This window comes from Lipotes vexillifer, unplaced genomic scaffold (genome assembly GCF_000442215.2).
Source record: "Lipotes vexillifer unplaced genomic scaffold, Lipotes_vexillifer_v1.1 scaffold1266, whole genome shotgun sequence".
In the NCBI taxonomy this organism is placed as follows: domain Eukaryota; kingdom Metazoa; phylum Chordata; class Mammalia; order Artiodactyla; family Lipotidae; genus Lipotes; species Lipotes vexillifer.
In genome coordinates, this window is record NW_006778690.1 from 113,823 (window position 1) to 125,923 (window position 12,101).

At 41.1% G+C, this 12,101-nt stretch overlaps 1 protein-coding gene across 1 annotated transcript in view; it reads left to right on the plus strand.

Moving 5' to 3' along the window:
* SLC16A10 (solute carrier family 16 member 10) overlaps positions 1-12,101 on the plus strand; it is a 127,957-nt gene that overhangs the window by 86,454 nt on the left and 29,402 nt on the right. Inside the window, exon 3 of the mRNA XM_007451746.1 lies at positions 2,165-2,627. Coding sequence (XP_007451808.1) covers positions 2,165-2,627 — 463 coding nt within the window. The remainder of the gene's footprint in view (positions 1-2,164; positions 2,628-12,101) is intronic.

The following is a 12,101-nucleotide window of genomic DNA, read 5'->3' on the forward strand; positions in this document are numbered from 1 at the left end:
CCCGTATCCCCTGCATCGGCAGGCGGACTCTCAACCACTGCGCCACCAGGGAGGCCCCAAGTTCTGCCTTTTTAGGAAAGCCTTCTCTAGCACCCCCAGGTTGCATCAGTGTCTCTTCTTTGAATCCTTTTTCCACACATACTTGATATCTTACTGATTTACACTGTATTTATTCAGTTGTCATACTTCAACAGTTTGAACCACCTGTTACTCAGGTGAAAATTTAGAAGTAAAAAAGGTTCCAGCAGCAGTGAAAATGCCATCACAAAGCTTATGTACTTTACTCTGTGGGAGAGATACAAAGTTAATCTTACCCAGCACTCTCTGTTTAAATGTTGTGCAAAAGAATGTTTGTGATTTATGTCAGTGGCTCTCTGGTTTTCCAACTGACATCTTTATAATAATGTGGTATAATTGTGTAGATATTGGCGTTCATGATGATACTTTGCTGTCAATACTATTTTTAATATACACTTTGAAGAAGGCAGAGAAATGTATTTAGATTTAGAATTTTCCTTTAAAATTGTTAAATAAAAATAAATTAGCACCTTAAGAAGTAAGTTGTAGTTACCTGGAAAACTGCTTATGTGGAAAAACTGATGCAGAATGAGTGAAGTATTATTTATATTTTGTTCTGTATTCTTATTATCTGGGGTAGATGTCTTGTTTCACTGAGCAGACTAGAAGTAGGGCATAACCACATTTTAAATATTTTTTTCACCAAGTATCTGGAACATAGTAGCTGTTAAATATATGTTTATTGAATAAAGAGTGGAGTTTCAGTAAAGGGTGATCAGAGTGAGGTAGGGTTAATCTGGGGGAGTCTGGGAGTGGCTCTTGAGCCTGATTTGAAGATGGTTCTAACTGTGGATTAATAGAGGGGGAAAGGACATCTCAGGGAGAGAGGATTGATAACCTGCCTTAATTTTATCAGATTCTAGAATTCCTTGTGATTACCTCAGCATATTGCTAGGCTAGAATTATTGTCCAAAATTTAATTATTAACCAACTTTATCTATCTTAGTTTCTATTAAATAGCTTGCCTTTACTACTGATAAACAGCCTTTTGAATTGAACTTTTCAAAAGAAAAAAAACTTTAGTTTTCTTTCACTCCTTACCTTAATTGTTTCAAAGAATGTGATGCTGTATGTTCCTTTACTGTTTTGTTTTGGTTTTTTACTTCCTTCCATCTGCAGCCTCCTCTTGCTTCAGCCCTCTCTTTTTCTTTTTCTTTTTTTTTTTTGCCCCACCGTGAGGCTTGTGGGATCTTAGCTCCCTGACCAGAGATCGAACTCAGGCTCTCTTGGCAGTGAAAATAAGGAGTCGTAACCACTGGGCCGCCAGGGAATTCCCTGTGTTCATTTACTTTCATAAGAAGTGTATAGTTATGTTATTTGGTTAAAATAAAGAATTCTTAATCCTTTATTATTTTTTTGAGACATACACGGCCCTAAAGCTTACAAACTGGGATCACTAGTGAACACACTTCATTTAGTATTCCTGCAATCAGAATATGATTTCTCCTTATCTTGCACAATACCAAGAACAGTGCAGTACAGGGCGAAGGTTGGTCCGCAGCCCTTAGGCCAGCAAAATGCAACAGAACTGCTCCCCTGTGCAAACGTTTGTGACGTAACCTTGTGGAGAAAATATCAGATGCAGCCTTTTCTTTGAGTAGATTGCTTAGTAAGTGCCTGGGAAAACTCCATTAAAAAAGTGAGCTTTCATAGTTAAATTATACTTTTTAAAAACTTTTATCAAGACTAGTTTTATTTTTTATTTTTTGTTTTAATCATTGTCAGTTTTACTGAGGCCCTTCCTGGCACTGTCCTTTATTTCTAAGTTGCGGAGAACACAACAGTTTTTACCCAGTGTTGCATGGTTTGCCTGAAATCCATAGAAAGAGAAGGAGGAATCAAATCACTGATGACCTTAACGGTCATTTTTTCACATACTCAAGGCATTTTTTATTATCCGTTCACATTAAATTAAAATATTTCAGCGTGTATTCTTATTAAGTTTTTCACCTCTGTTTTTGGTTAATTTTTATTTGTAGAAAATATTTTGATTAACTGAAACCCAGTTTTAAAATAAGGTTTTATTCTACCAAGCACATGATATAAATAATGAAAGCTGCTTTCCATCTTTTTCGTCTTTACACAGCTCCATCGAGCCTCTGTACCTGACCTATGGAATCATATTTGCCTGTGGCTGCTCCTTTGCCTACCAGCCTTCATTGGTCATTTTGGGACACTATTTCAAGAAGCGCCTTGGACTGGTGAATGGCATTGTCACCGCTGGCAGCAGTATCTTCACAATTTTGCTGCCTTTCCTTTTAAGGGTACTGACTGACAGCGTGGGCCTCTTTTATACCCTGAGGGTCCTCTGCATTTTCATGTTTGTTCTCTTTCTGGCTGGCTTTACTTACCGACCTCTTGCTTCCAGTGCCAAAGATAAAGACAGTGGAACCAAAGGAGGCAACAGATTCTCCCTCTTTTCCAGGAGAAAGTTCAGTCCTCCAAAAAAAATTTTCAATTTTGCCATCTTCAAGGTGACAGCATATGCAGTGTGGGCAGTTGGAATACCACTTGCACTTTTTGGATACTTTGTGCCTTATGTTCACTTGGTAAGTATGCTTCTCTGGCTTTGCTGGTAATGGATATTATTATTTCATACACAAAAAACTTCTTAGAAGAGCAATAGAGATCAGGTTGAAGTTGGCCTTAAATATTATCTTGTTTGTGATTCAGGGACTCTTGAAGTTCAAGGTCTCCTAAGATGAGATCATCACATCATCAGATCATTAAACGGATAATATGTTTCATGGTGTGCCTTGGTATTTTTAGAAATCACCAAACCTACACAAACAAAAACAAGTTCTTTAAAAAAAAAAAAAGACTAAAATGTTGGAACAAATGTCATCAGTACAAGAAATTTGATAGGTCACTTTTCCTTCAAGTGGCTTACAAATCATAATCAGGAACAAAGATGGTGCAATGATTTTGTCAACATCAATAAATTATTTTTCAACAGAAGGGTACAAAAATTAAGTAAATAGTAAAAGCCAATGGCCTTGACACAAAGAAACATTTTGTCTACTTGTGGGACACTTCTGAGAAAATGGAAATTCTACTCCGAGGATTATTTGAGAAATGTTAGCAAGTTCCAAATGATGGGAGAGAGCAAGGGTTTCATAGGAAAATAGGATTTCAAGTGCTCAAGCACTTTATTATCATCATTATTATTATTTTTGTTTGATAGGTAAGAAATGGATTTATTTAGAGAGAAACACATTCCACAGAGTGTGGGCCATCTCAGAAGGCGAGAGCAGCCTCAAGCACTTTCTATTGTTTGTTTATATTGCAAAGGCAAATTTTGGCCTCTTTATAATGAAATAAGAGTAAGCAGTGTCTAAAGTATTTGCCCCTGGCAGAATTTCCTCAAAAGTGCTTATTATTGGGCTTCCCTGGTGGCGCAGTGGTTGAGAGTCCGCCTGCTGATGCAGGGGACACAGGTTCGTGCCCCGGTCTGGGAAGATCCCACATGCCACAGAGCGGCTGGGCCCGGGGGCCAGGGCCGCTGAGCCTGCGCGTCCGGAGCCTGTGCTCAGGCAACGGGAGAGGCCGCAGCAGGGAGAGGCCCACGGACTGCAAAAAAAAAAAAAAAGTGCTTATTATTGGGCTTCCCGGGTGGCGCAGTGGTGGAGCGTCCGCCTGCTGATGCAGGGGACACAGGTTCGTGCCCCGGTCTGGGAAGATCCCACATGCCACAGAGCGGCTGGGCCCGGGGGCCAGGGCCGCTGAGCCTGCGCGTCCGGAGCCTGTGCTCAGGCAACGGGAGAGGCCGCAGCAGGGAGAGGCCCACGGACTGCAAAAAAAAAAAAAAAGTGCTTATTATTGGGCTTCCCGGGTGGCGCAGTGGTGGAGCGTCCGCCTGCTGATGCAGGGGACACAGGTTCGTGCCCCGGTCTGGGAAGATCCCACATGCCACAGAGCGGCTGGGCCCGGGGGCCAGGGCCGCTGAGCCTGCGCGTCCGGAGCCTGTGCTCAGGCAACGGGAGAGGCCGCAGCAGGGAGAGGCCCACGGACTGCAAAAAAAAAAAAAAAAAAAAAAAAAAAAAAAAAAGTGCTTATTATTATGTTTCTTCCTTTTTTCTTACTGTTATGACTGAAAATGTGTATACAGTTCAACATAGTTGATAAATGATCAACAAAAATAGTAGTGGGATAAGTTTTTCTTTTGTGTGTGTACCGTTGTGTGTGACCTGAAGCCTTTCTAGCTTTCAGTCTACTTTTGGACATCTGTGCAATTTTTCTTTAGTTAAAGTTCTGGTGCAAGTTGGCAGTATAGTTCAGAGAATTACTGGGGTCAAGGGGTCAGCTAGTAAACTACGTCATCAGTCTTTTGTGGGTTCCTGTGCTTAGTTCAGAAAGGAATTAGGTCAAGGAAACCCAAAGAGGGGTGGTAGGCATGTCCTGTATCTAAGATAATTTTGAATTCTCAATTCTCCTTATTTTCTTTTTGCCAGAGGTATTGAGGAAGCAGCTGGGATGACGAGTGGGGAGACAAGGAGAGGACTAGTTTTTAGTACTCTGAGCCACATGGCATTTTGCAGAGACTGAGGTACTAGGTAAAATGACCTAGTATGTGATGCTTGTCACATATGAAGTCTCTGGCTACATCTTGATCTGATAATCCATTTTCACACTTTTAGGAAGGCATAGCTGAACCATTTGAAGATATTTTTTAAAAAAATATATAGATCCATTGTGGAAAAATCAGCTTTACCAGTTACCTCTTCCATAGCTCTGTAGATAAGAAAGTGTTTGTTGTGTCCTTCTCAGAGACGAGTAGATTATTTATTTATTTATTTCTTTAAATACCTGCTGTGTGTTTTTTTGTTTTTTTTTTTTGGCCATGCCCTGAGGCTTGCGGGATCTTAGCTTCCCAACCAGGGATTGAACGCAGGCCCTTGGCAGTGAAAGCCTGGAGTCCTAACCACTGGACCCCCAGGGAATTCCCGAGTAGACTTTTATTTTCTTATTTTATAGTTCTTTTCATTTTTTAAATTTAATTTAATTTTTTGGCCACGCTGCACAGCATGTGGGATCTTAGTTCCCAGACCAGGGATCGAATCTGCGCCCCCTGCAGTGGAAGTGCGGAGTCTTAACCACTGGGACCACCAAGGAAGTCCCCCGAGTAGATTTTTTAAAAAATTCTCTTTGTTACTATAAGGTGAACACACTCAGAGAAATCTGTACGTCAGCTTTGCTAGTATGTGACATTTACTAAAGGACAAGTGGTAGGTGATTATCTAGCTATTTCTGGTAATATAATTTGTAAATTAATTTCACATATATTATTATTTCATTTGACCTTCACAGTAAACTTGTGAGGTAGGCAAAATAATATTAGCTCATGTTTTACAGAGCGGAAAACAGATCCATCATTAACAGAGATGTTAAGTGGCTTCCCAAGAATCACATATCAGCAAAGCAGGGGCTGGTTCCCTTCCTCTGTGCTTACTTGGTAGCAAATCTAGCACATATTGGCTCCCGTCCCTGGATATACTACTAGATATGTCCATCTTATTGAGGGGGGTGTGAGTATGCCTAAGGAAATTTAATAAATATGTTATTGGTCTTCTTAAAGTAAATGAAATTTCACAGTGAGTAATGAGTTAGACGGTGTTATAGTTACTACTGTCATCAGGAGGCTGTAATTCAGATAGTACACAAAACAATGAGGTCTCTGTTAACTCGGATAACAAATCAGGCCTTATTCTGCTCTCCCTCCTTCCGGGCACGTTTTCTTACAAAATGTGTTGATATTTTTCATTTGGGATTTTCCCCCTTTTGAACTGTTATGGCACTAAAGCCACGTTGGAAAGGAAACACCAGACAGTTAAATGTCATGGAGGCTGTTTAAATCTCATGTTTGATGGGTACACTGAGTTTGTCACTATGTTGTAATTTAAGGTTTGGATTACGGATACTTAATCCCAGGCTTCATGCAATGGGACACCACTTACTTTCCTCCTTAGAGGGGGAAAAGGTGTCTCAAATTTTTCCAAAGACTAGTAGATGTTCAATTCATGTTAAACCCTTTACTGGATGTTGAAGGGAATATGCATGTAAGGCATAAGAACCTGTTCTGAAGGAGCATAAAATCTAGTACATGAAATAATATAAACAATTATAGTTTATAAAGGGCTTTTACATACATTATCTTATATAATCTTCACCACAGTGCAGTACCTGTAATGTATTATCCTCATTTCATGGATGAGAAGAATGAGGCACTGAGAAGTTTAGAAACTTGCCCAGGGTTGCAAGACACAGCAGCTGGTAATTATTAGTGTAATACTTTCATGCAAGAGGTAGTACTGCATAGTGGGTAAAAGTAAAGGCTCTGAAGTAAAACAGATCTGGGTTTAAATGCTGGTTTTGTCCCCTCCTAGTTGTGTAACCTTGGGTAACACACTCTAAGCATCAGTTTCTACATCTATAAAATAGGGATAGACCCAATTTTGCAGAGTTGTTGTAGGATGAGAGAAAATGTCTGTAAAGCATCTATTCAGTTCTGGTATAAAAATGAGAGTTATTTAAATTTCAGACAATGTGATTGTGAATTGCTGGTTTTAGTGGGGCTGTGGAAGAGTCAAAGGAGAAAGATAGTGTCCCTTTGGAAAAGTGGTTTGTACAAGCTTCATAGGATTGGAGTTGGTCCTTAAGCCTGAGACTTGTTGTTGAAACTGAATCCTTAATTAGCTAGGGAACTAATTTATCTATCTAGGCCTCCTTTGAAGATTCTGAAATACAGTGAAGTGCTCTCATGGTTATGTTAAAAATCCTAAGATCTTTACTTATTTATTACATTATACATGATGATTTGAGAGAAAATATGTATGCTTTGTGGCATTCTTTTTCTCCGAGCAAGGTTGGAAGTTTTCTTTTAGTAGTTGACTTTTAAACATGAAGAATCATATTGCTTCATGGAAGGGGTCAGTGATCTCTTTTAGGCCTACCCACTTTTAATCTCTATTGTAAGGGTATGGATCTTTTTTTTCTTCTACTGTTATTGAGATATAGTTGACACACAGCACTGTATAAGTTTAAGGTGTATAGCATAATGATTTGACTTATATACATCATGAAATGATTATCACAACAAGTTTAGTAAACATCCATCATCTCAGATACAAAATTAAAGAAATAGAGTAAGTGTACAAATCTTATAGATCAATTTAGGTGAGACATAACTTTCTAAATAACCATTCCCAGTAACAGCTGCTTTAGTTGTTGTGAATTGCCCATTTTGCTTGAGAATTGTTTTGTTTTGGTTTTCTGGATTAAGTTTTTTTTTTAATTGGAATATAGCTGATTTACAATGTTGTGTTAGTTTCTGCTATACAGCAAAGTGAATCAGTTAGACATTATAATACATATATCTTTTTTTTTTAATCTACTCTTTTTCAGATTCTTTTCCCATATAGGTCATTACAGAGTATTGAGTAGAGTTCCCTGTGCTATACAGAAGGTCCTTGTTGATTATCTATTTTATATATAGCAGTGTATATCTGTTAATCCCAACCTCCTAATTTATCCTTCCCCTGCACCTTTCTCCTTTGGTAGCCATAGGTTTGTTTTCTACATCTGTGACCCTATTTCTGTTTTGTAAATAGGTTCATTTGTACCATTTAAAAAAATCCTCATATAAGCGATATCATATGATATTTGTCTTTCTGTGTCTGACTTAACTTCACTCAGTATGACAATCTCTAGGTCCATCCATGTTGCTGCAAATGGCATTGTTTTATTCTTTTTTATGGCTGAGTGATATTCCATAGTATATATGTACCATATCTTCTTTATCCATTTCTCTGTTGATGGACATTTAGATTGCTTCCATGTCCTGGCTATTGTAAATAGTGCTGCAGTGAACATTGAGGGTACACGTATCTTTTCAATTATGATTTTCTTCAGATATATGCATAAGAGTGGGATTGCTAGATCATATGGTAGCTCTGTTTTTAGTTTTTTAAGGAACCTGCATACTGTTCTCTGTAGTGGCTGTACCAGTTACAGTCCCACCAACAGTGTAGGAGGGTTCCCCTTTCTCCACACCCCCTCCAGCGTTTAATGTGATGCTGGCCATAATGGTGATGGCCATTCTGACTGGTGTGGGGTGATACCTCATTGTAGTTTTGATTTGCATTTCTCTAGTATTTAATGATGTTGAGCAGCTTTTCATGTGCCTCTTGGCCATCTGTATGTCTTCTTTGGAGAAATGACTATTTAGATCTTCTCATTTTTTGATTGGGTTGTTTGTTTTTTTGATATTGAGCTGCATGAGCTGTTTATATATCTTGGAGATAATCCCTTGTCGGTTGCTTGGATTGAAGTTTTTTTTTTAAATAAATTTATCTGTTTATTCATTCATTTATTTTATTTTTGGCTGCGTTGGGTCTCCGTTGCTGTGCATGGGCTTTCTCTAGTTGCAGCTAGCGGGGGCTACTCTTCGTTGCGGTGTGCGGGCTTCTCACTGCGGTGGCTGCTCTTACTGCGGAGCACGGGCTCTAGGCGTGCGGGCTTTCAGTAGTTGTGGCTTGCGGGCTCTAGAGCACAGGCTCAGTAGTTACGTTGCAGGGCTTAGTTGCTCTGCGGCATGTGGGATCTTCCCGGACCAGGGCTCGAACCTGTGTCTCCTGCATTGGCAGGCGGATTCTTAACCACTGCGCCACCAGGGAAGCCCAGGATTGAAGTGTTTTTTTTTGTTTTTGCAGTACGCGGGCCTCTCACTGTTGTGGCCTCTCCCGTTGCAGAGCACAGGCTCCGGACACGCAGGCTCAGCGGCTATGGCTTACGGGCCCAGCCGCTCCGCGGCATGTGGGATCTTCCTGGACCGGGGCATGAACCCGTGTCCCCTGCACCGGCAGGTGGACTCTCAACCACTGTGCCACCAGGGAAGCCCAGGATTGAAGTTTTTATGGCTCCTCCTTATCCAGTTTTTCTTCATTAGCTTCCAGAAACATAACGTGCTCTTTTCCTCCTACCTCTCTATCACTCCTTAGTTTCTTTTCTGGTTCCTTATTTTTCACCCTGACCCTGAATATCAGTCCTAGGGCTTACACCTTGATCTTTTTCTCTACTCATTCCAAATGATGGTTTCATCTGATTTCCTGTGTTCAGACATCATATATATGCCAGTGGCTCAAAATTTATATTTAGCTCAGGCCTCTTTTGAATTCTTCACCAGACTTTTATAGCCATCTGCTTACTTGATGTCTCCACTTGGATGATTGTTAGATGTTTCAGATTTAACATGTCCAGCCCTGAAGTCCTGATTTTACCCCCATCCCCAAAACCTGCTCTGCCCTCAGCCATCCTTATCTCAGGAGATGGCAGTTCCATCAGTTCCCAAACCTTGGAGTCATCCTTGGCTCCTGTTTCTTTCATACCACACTCCTGATCCAGGCCAGAAATCCTGGCAGTTCTCCTTTCAAAATGTATCCTTCCCTGCCCCCTGTAGTCTGTTCTCTACACAGAAGCCACAGGTGTTCTTTCAACACACAAGTCACTCTGCTCAAAATCTTTGGGTGGCTCCCCATTGCTCTGAGAGTAAAAACTAATGTCCTTATAGTGGCCTACAAGGTCCTCCATGGTCTGTCCCCTCCTATCCTGATCTCATCAGGCCCGGTCCCCGTCATTCACTCTGCTCTCGCCACTCTGCTCTCTTTGCCATTCAGCTCTTAGTGAGGCTCACCCTGACCACCTGGTTAAAATCCCCTTCTTCCCTCTCCCCTCCACATACTCCAAACCCCCTCACACTGCTATTTCTTTTTCCATAGTGCTTCATACCTTCTTTTTTTTTTCCTTTTGAATATATTTATTTATTTATTTGGCTGCGTTGGGTCTTCGTTGTGGCATGTGGGATCTTTCTTTGCAGTTAGTGGGCTCTTTGTTGCACCTTGAGGGCTTCTTTCTAGTTGTGGTGTGTGGGCTCCAGAGTGCATGGGCTCAGTAGTTGCAGCACATGGGCTTCGTTGCCCCGAGGCATGTGGGATCTTAGTTCCCCGACCAGGGATCGAACCCGCATCCCCTGCATTGGAAGGCGGATTCTTAACCACTGAACCACCAAGGAAGTCCCCATACCTTCTAACATGTTACATAATTTACTTGTGATGATTACTGTTTGCTCTCTGTGTGTATACCTCTGCTAGAATGTAAACTTCACGAGGCTAAGGGTCCTTCTCTGTCTTGTTCAGTGAATGAACCCAAGCATCTACCACAGTGCCTAATGTACAGTGAATGCTCAAATATTTGTCGATTGACTATCTTATGGATAAGTCTAAAGTGACACCATATAAGCAGTATTCATTTTCTCTCCATTTTGATCTTTAAAATTCTCTACTTTGATACCAGAATGATGTTTCACATGTTATACTTATAGGACACGATGGTATTCATATCCATTCAACACTTAATCAATAAGCTCAAATTCAGCAAACCTAAGACTAAGTAACACTAATGCCATCTGTTGATGGGGAAAAGAGTTGATGTGTTTTGCTTTTGACCCATAGCTTTATCTGCATGTTGAAACTGAAACTTTATAAATGGAAGAAATTTTTGTGTCTCTGTCACTATTGTGTTAAGTGTATGGAAGGAGTGAATGGCTATCCCCATTAACAAGGAAATCTAGACAACTGGTGTCTTCTCTACAGTGTAGCAGCTGAAAATCTTGCAGAGCCTTGGGTGGTGTGTGTGAGAACAGGATGAGGATGCAGGACCAGAGCCTGACCACAAGTCTGCATTGCTTTGGTAGAGCACTGACCACAGGGCCACGTCAGCCAGATGACTGATAAATGCCTACAAATGACAACGATGATGCAACTCTTCTCAGCGGCAATGTTCCATCCTCAGTACGAGAATGATGACTTAGTTTTTATTGCTTTCACATCTGTCCACCACTACTCGCCTTGAAAAGCTGCACCTGTGTTCTTTGACTCCAGAACATATGGCAGTCAAGTTTTGGTTTTTAAGCTCTGATCCACATAGTTCTCTATCGGAGAGAAGATGACTGACTCATGCCTTAAAATCTGCAACATATATGTTTATTAGCCCATTTTGAAAAAACTCTGTAAGTTATAAGTGTGTCATTTTTGTGGCAGATAGTAGTTTTCAAAAGAAACTCTGATCTGGTAGGGAAGATCCCACTTTTCTGAGACTATGATTGAAGGCACCATCATTTGCCTGCTGACAGGGCACTTAAGTGGACACCAAGTCCAGCTGTAATTGGGAACAAACAAGTTGTGTTTTTATTTTTTAAAAATATTTATTAATTTGGTTGCATTGGGTTTTAGTTACAGCACGTGGACTCCTTAGTTGCGGCTTGCCGGCCTCAACTATTTGTGGCATGTGGGCTCTTAGTTGTGGCCTGCGTGTGGGATCTAGTTCCCAGATGAGGGATCGAACCTGGGCCCCCTGCATTGGGAGCACAGAGTCTTAACCATTGTGCCACCAGGCAAGTCCCAACAAGTTGTGTTTTATTTTATTTTTAACTTTTTAAAAATTTATCTTATTTATTTATTTTTGGCTGCACTGGGTCTTCGTTGCTGCGCATGGGCTTTCTTTAGTTGCAGCGAGTGGGGGCTACTCCTTGCTGCAGTGTGCAGTCTTCTCATTGCAGTGGCGTCTCTCGTCGTGGAGCACGGTCTCTAGACACGTGGGCTTCAGTAGTTGTGGCACACAGGCTCGGTAGTTGAGGCTCGTGGGCTCCAGAGTGCAGGATCAGTAGTTGTGGCGCATGGGTTTAGTTGCTCCACAGCATGTGGGATCCTCCCAGACCAGGGCTCAAACCCGTGTCCCCTGCACTGGCAGACAGATTCTTAACCGCTGCGCCACCAGGGAAGTCCCCACTTGTGTTTTAAAACTAGAAATGAAATTTTGAGGCAAATAAGCCAATAAATGGGACATGTAGTACCTTGGGAGATATTTTATGGCTTTGATGAATGCCAAATGCTCTACGGGTCAGTACTGGAATGTAGCTGTTAGACCTCACTGGCCAGGTCATCTCTGGCCATGTTGTGGTGACAGCAGGA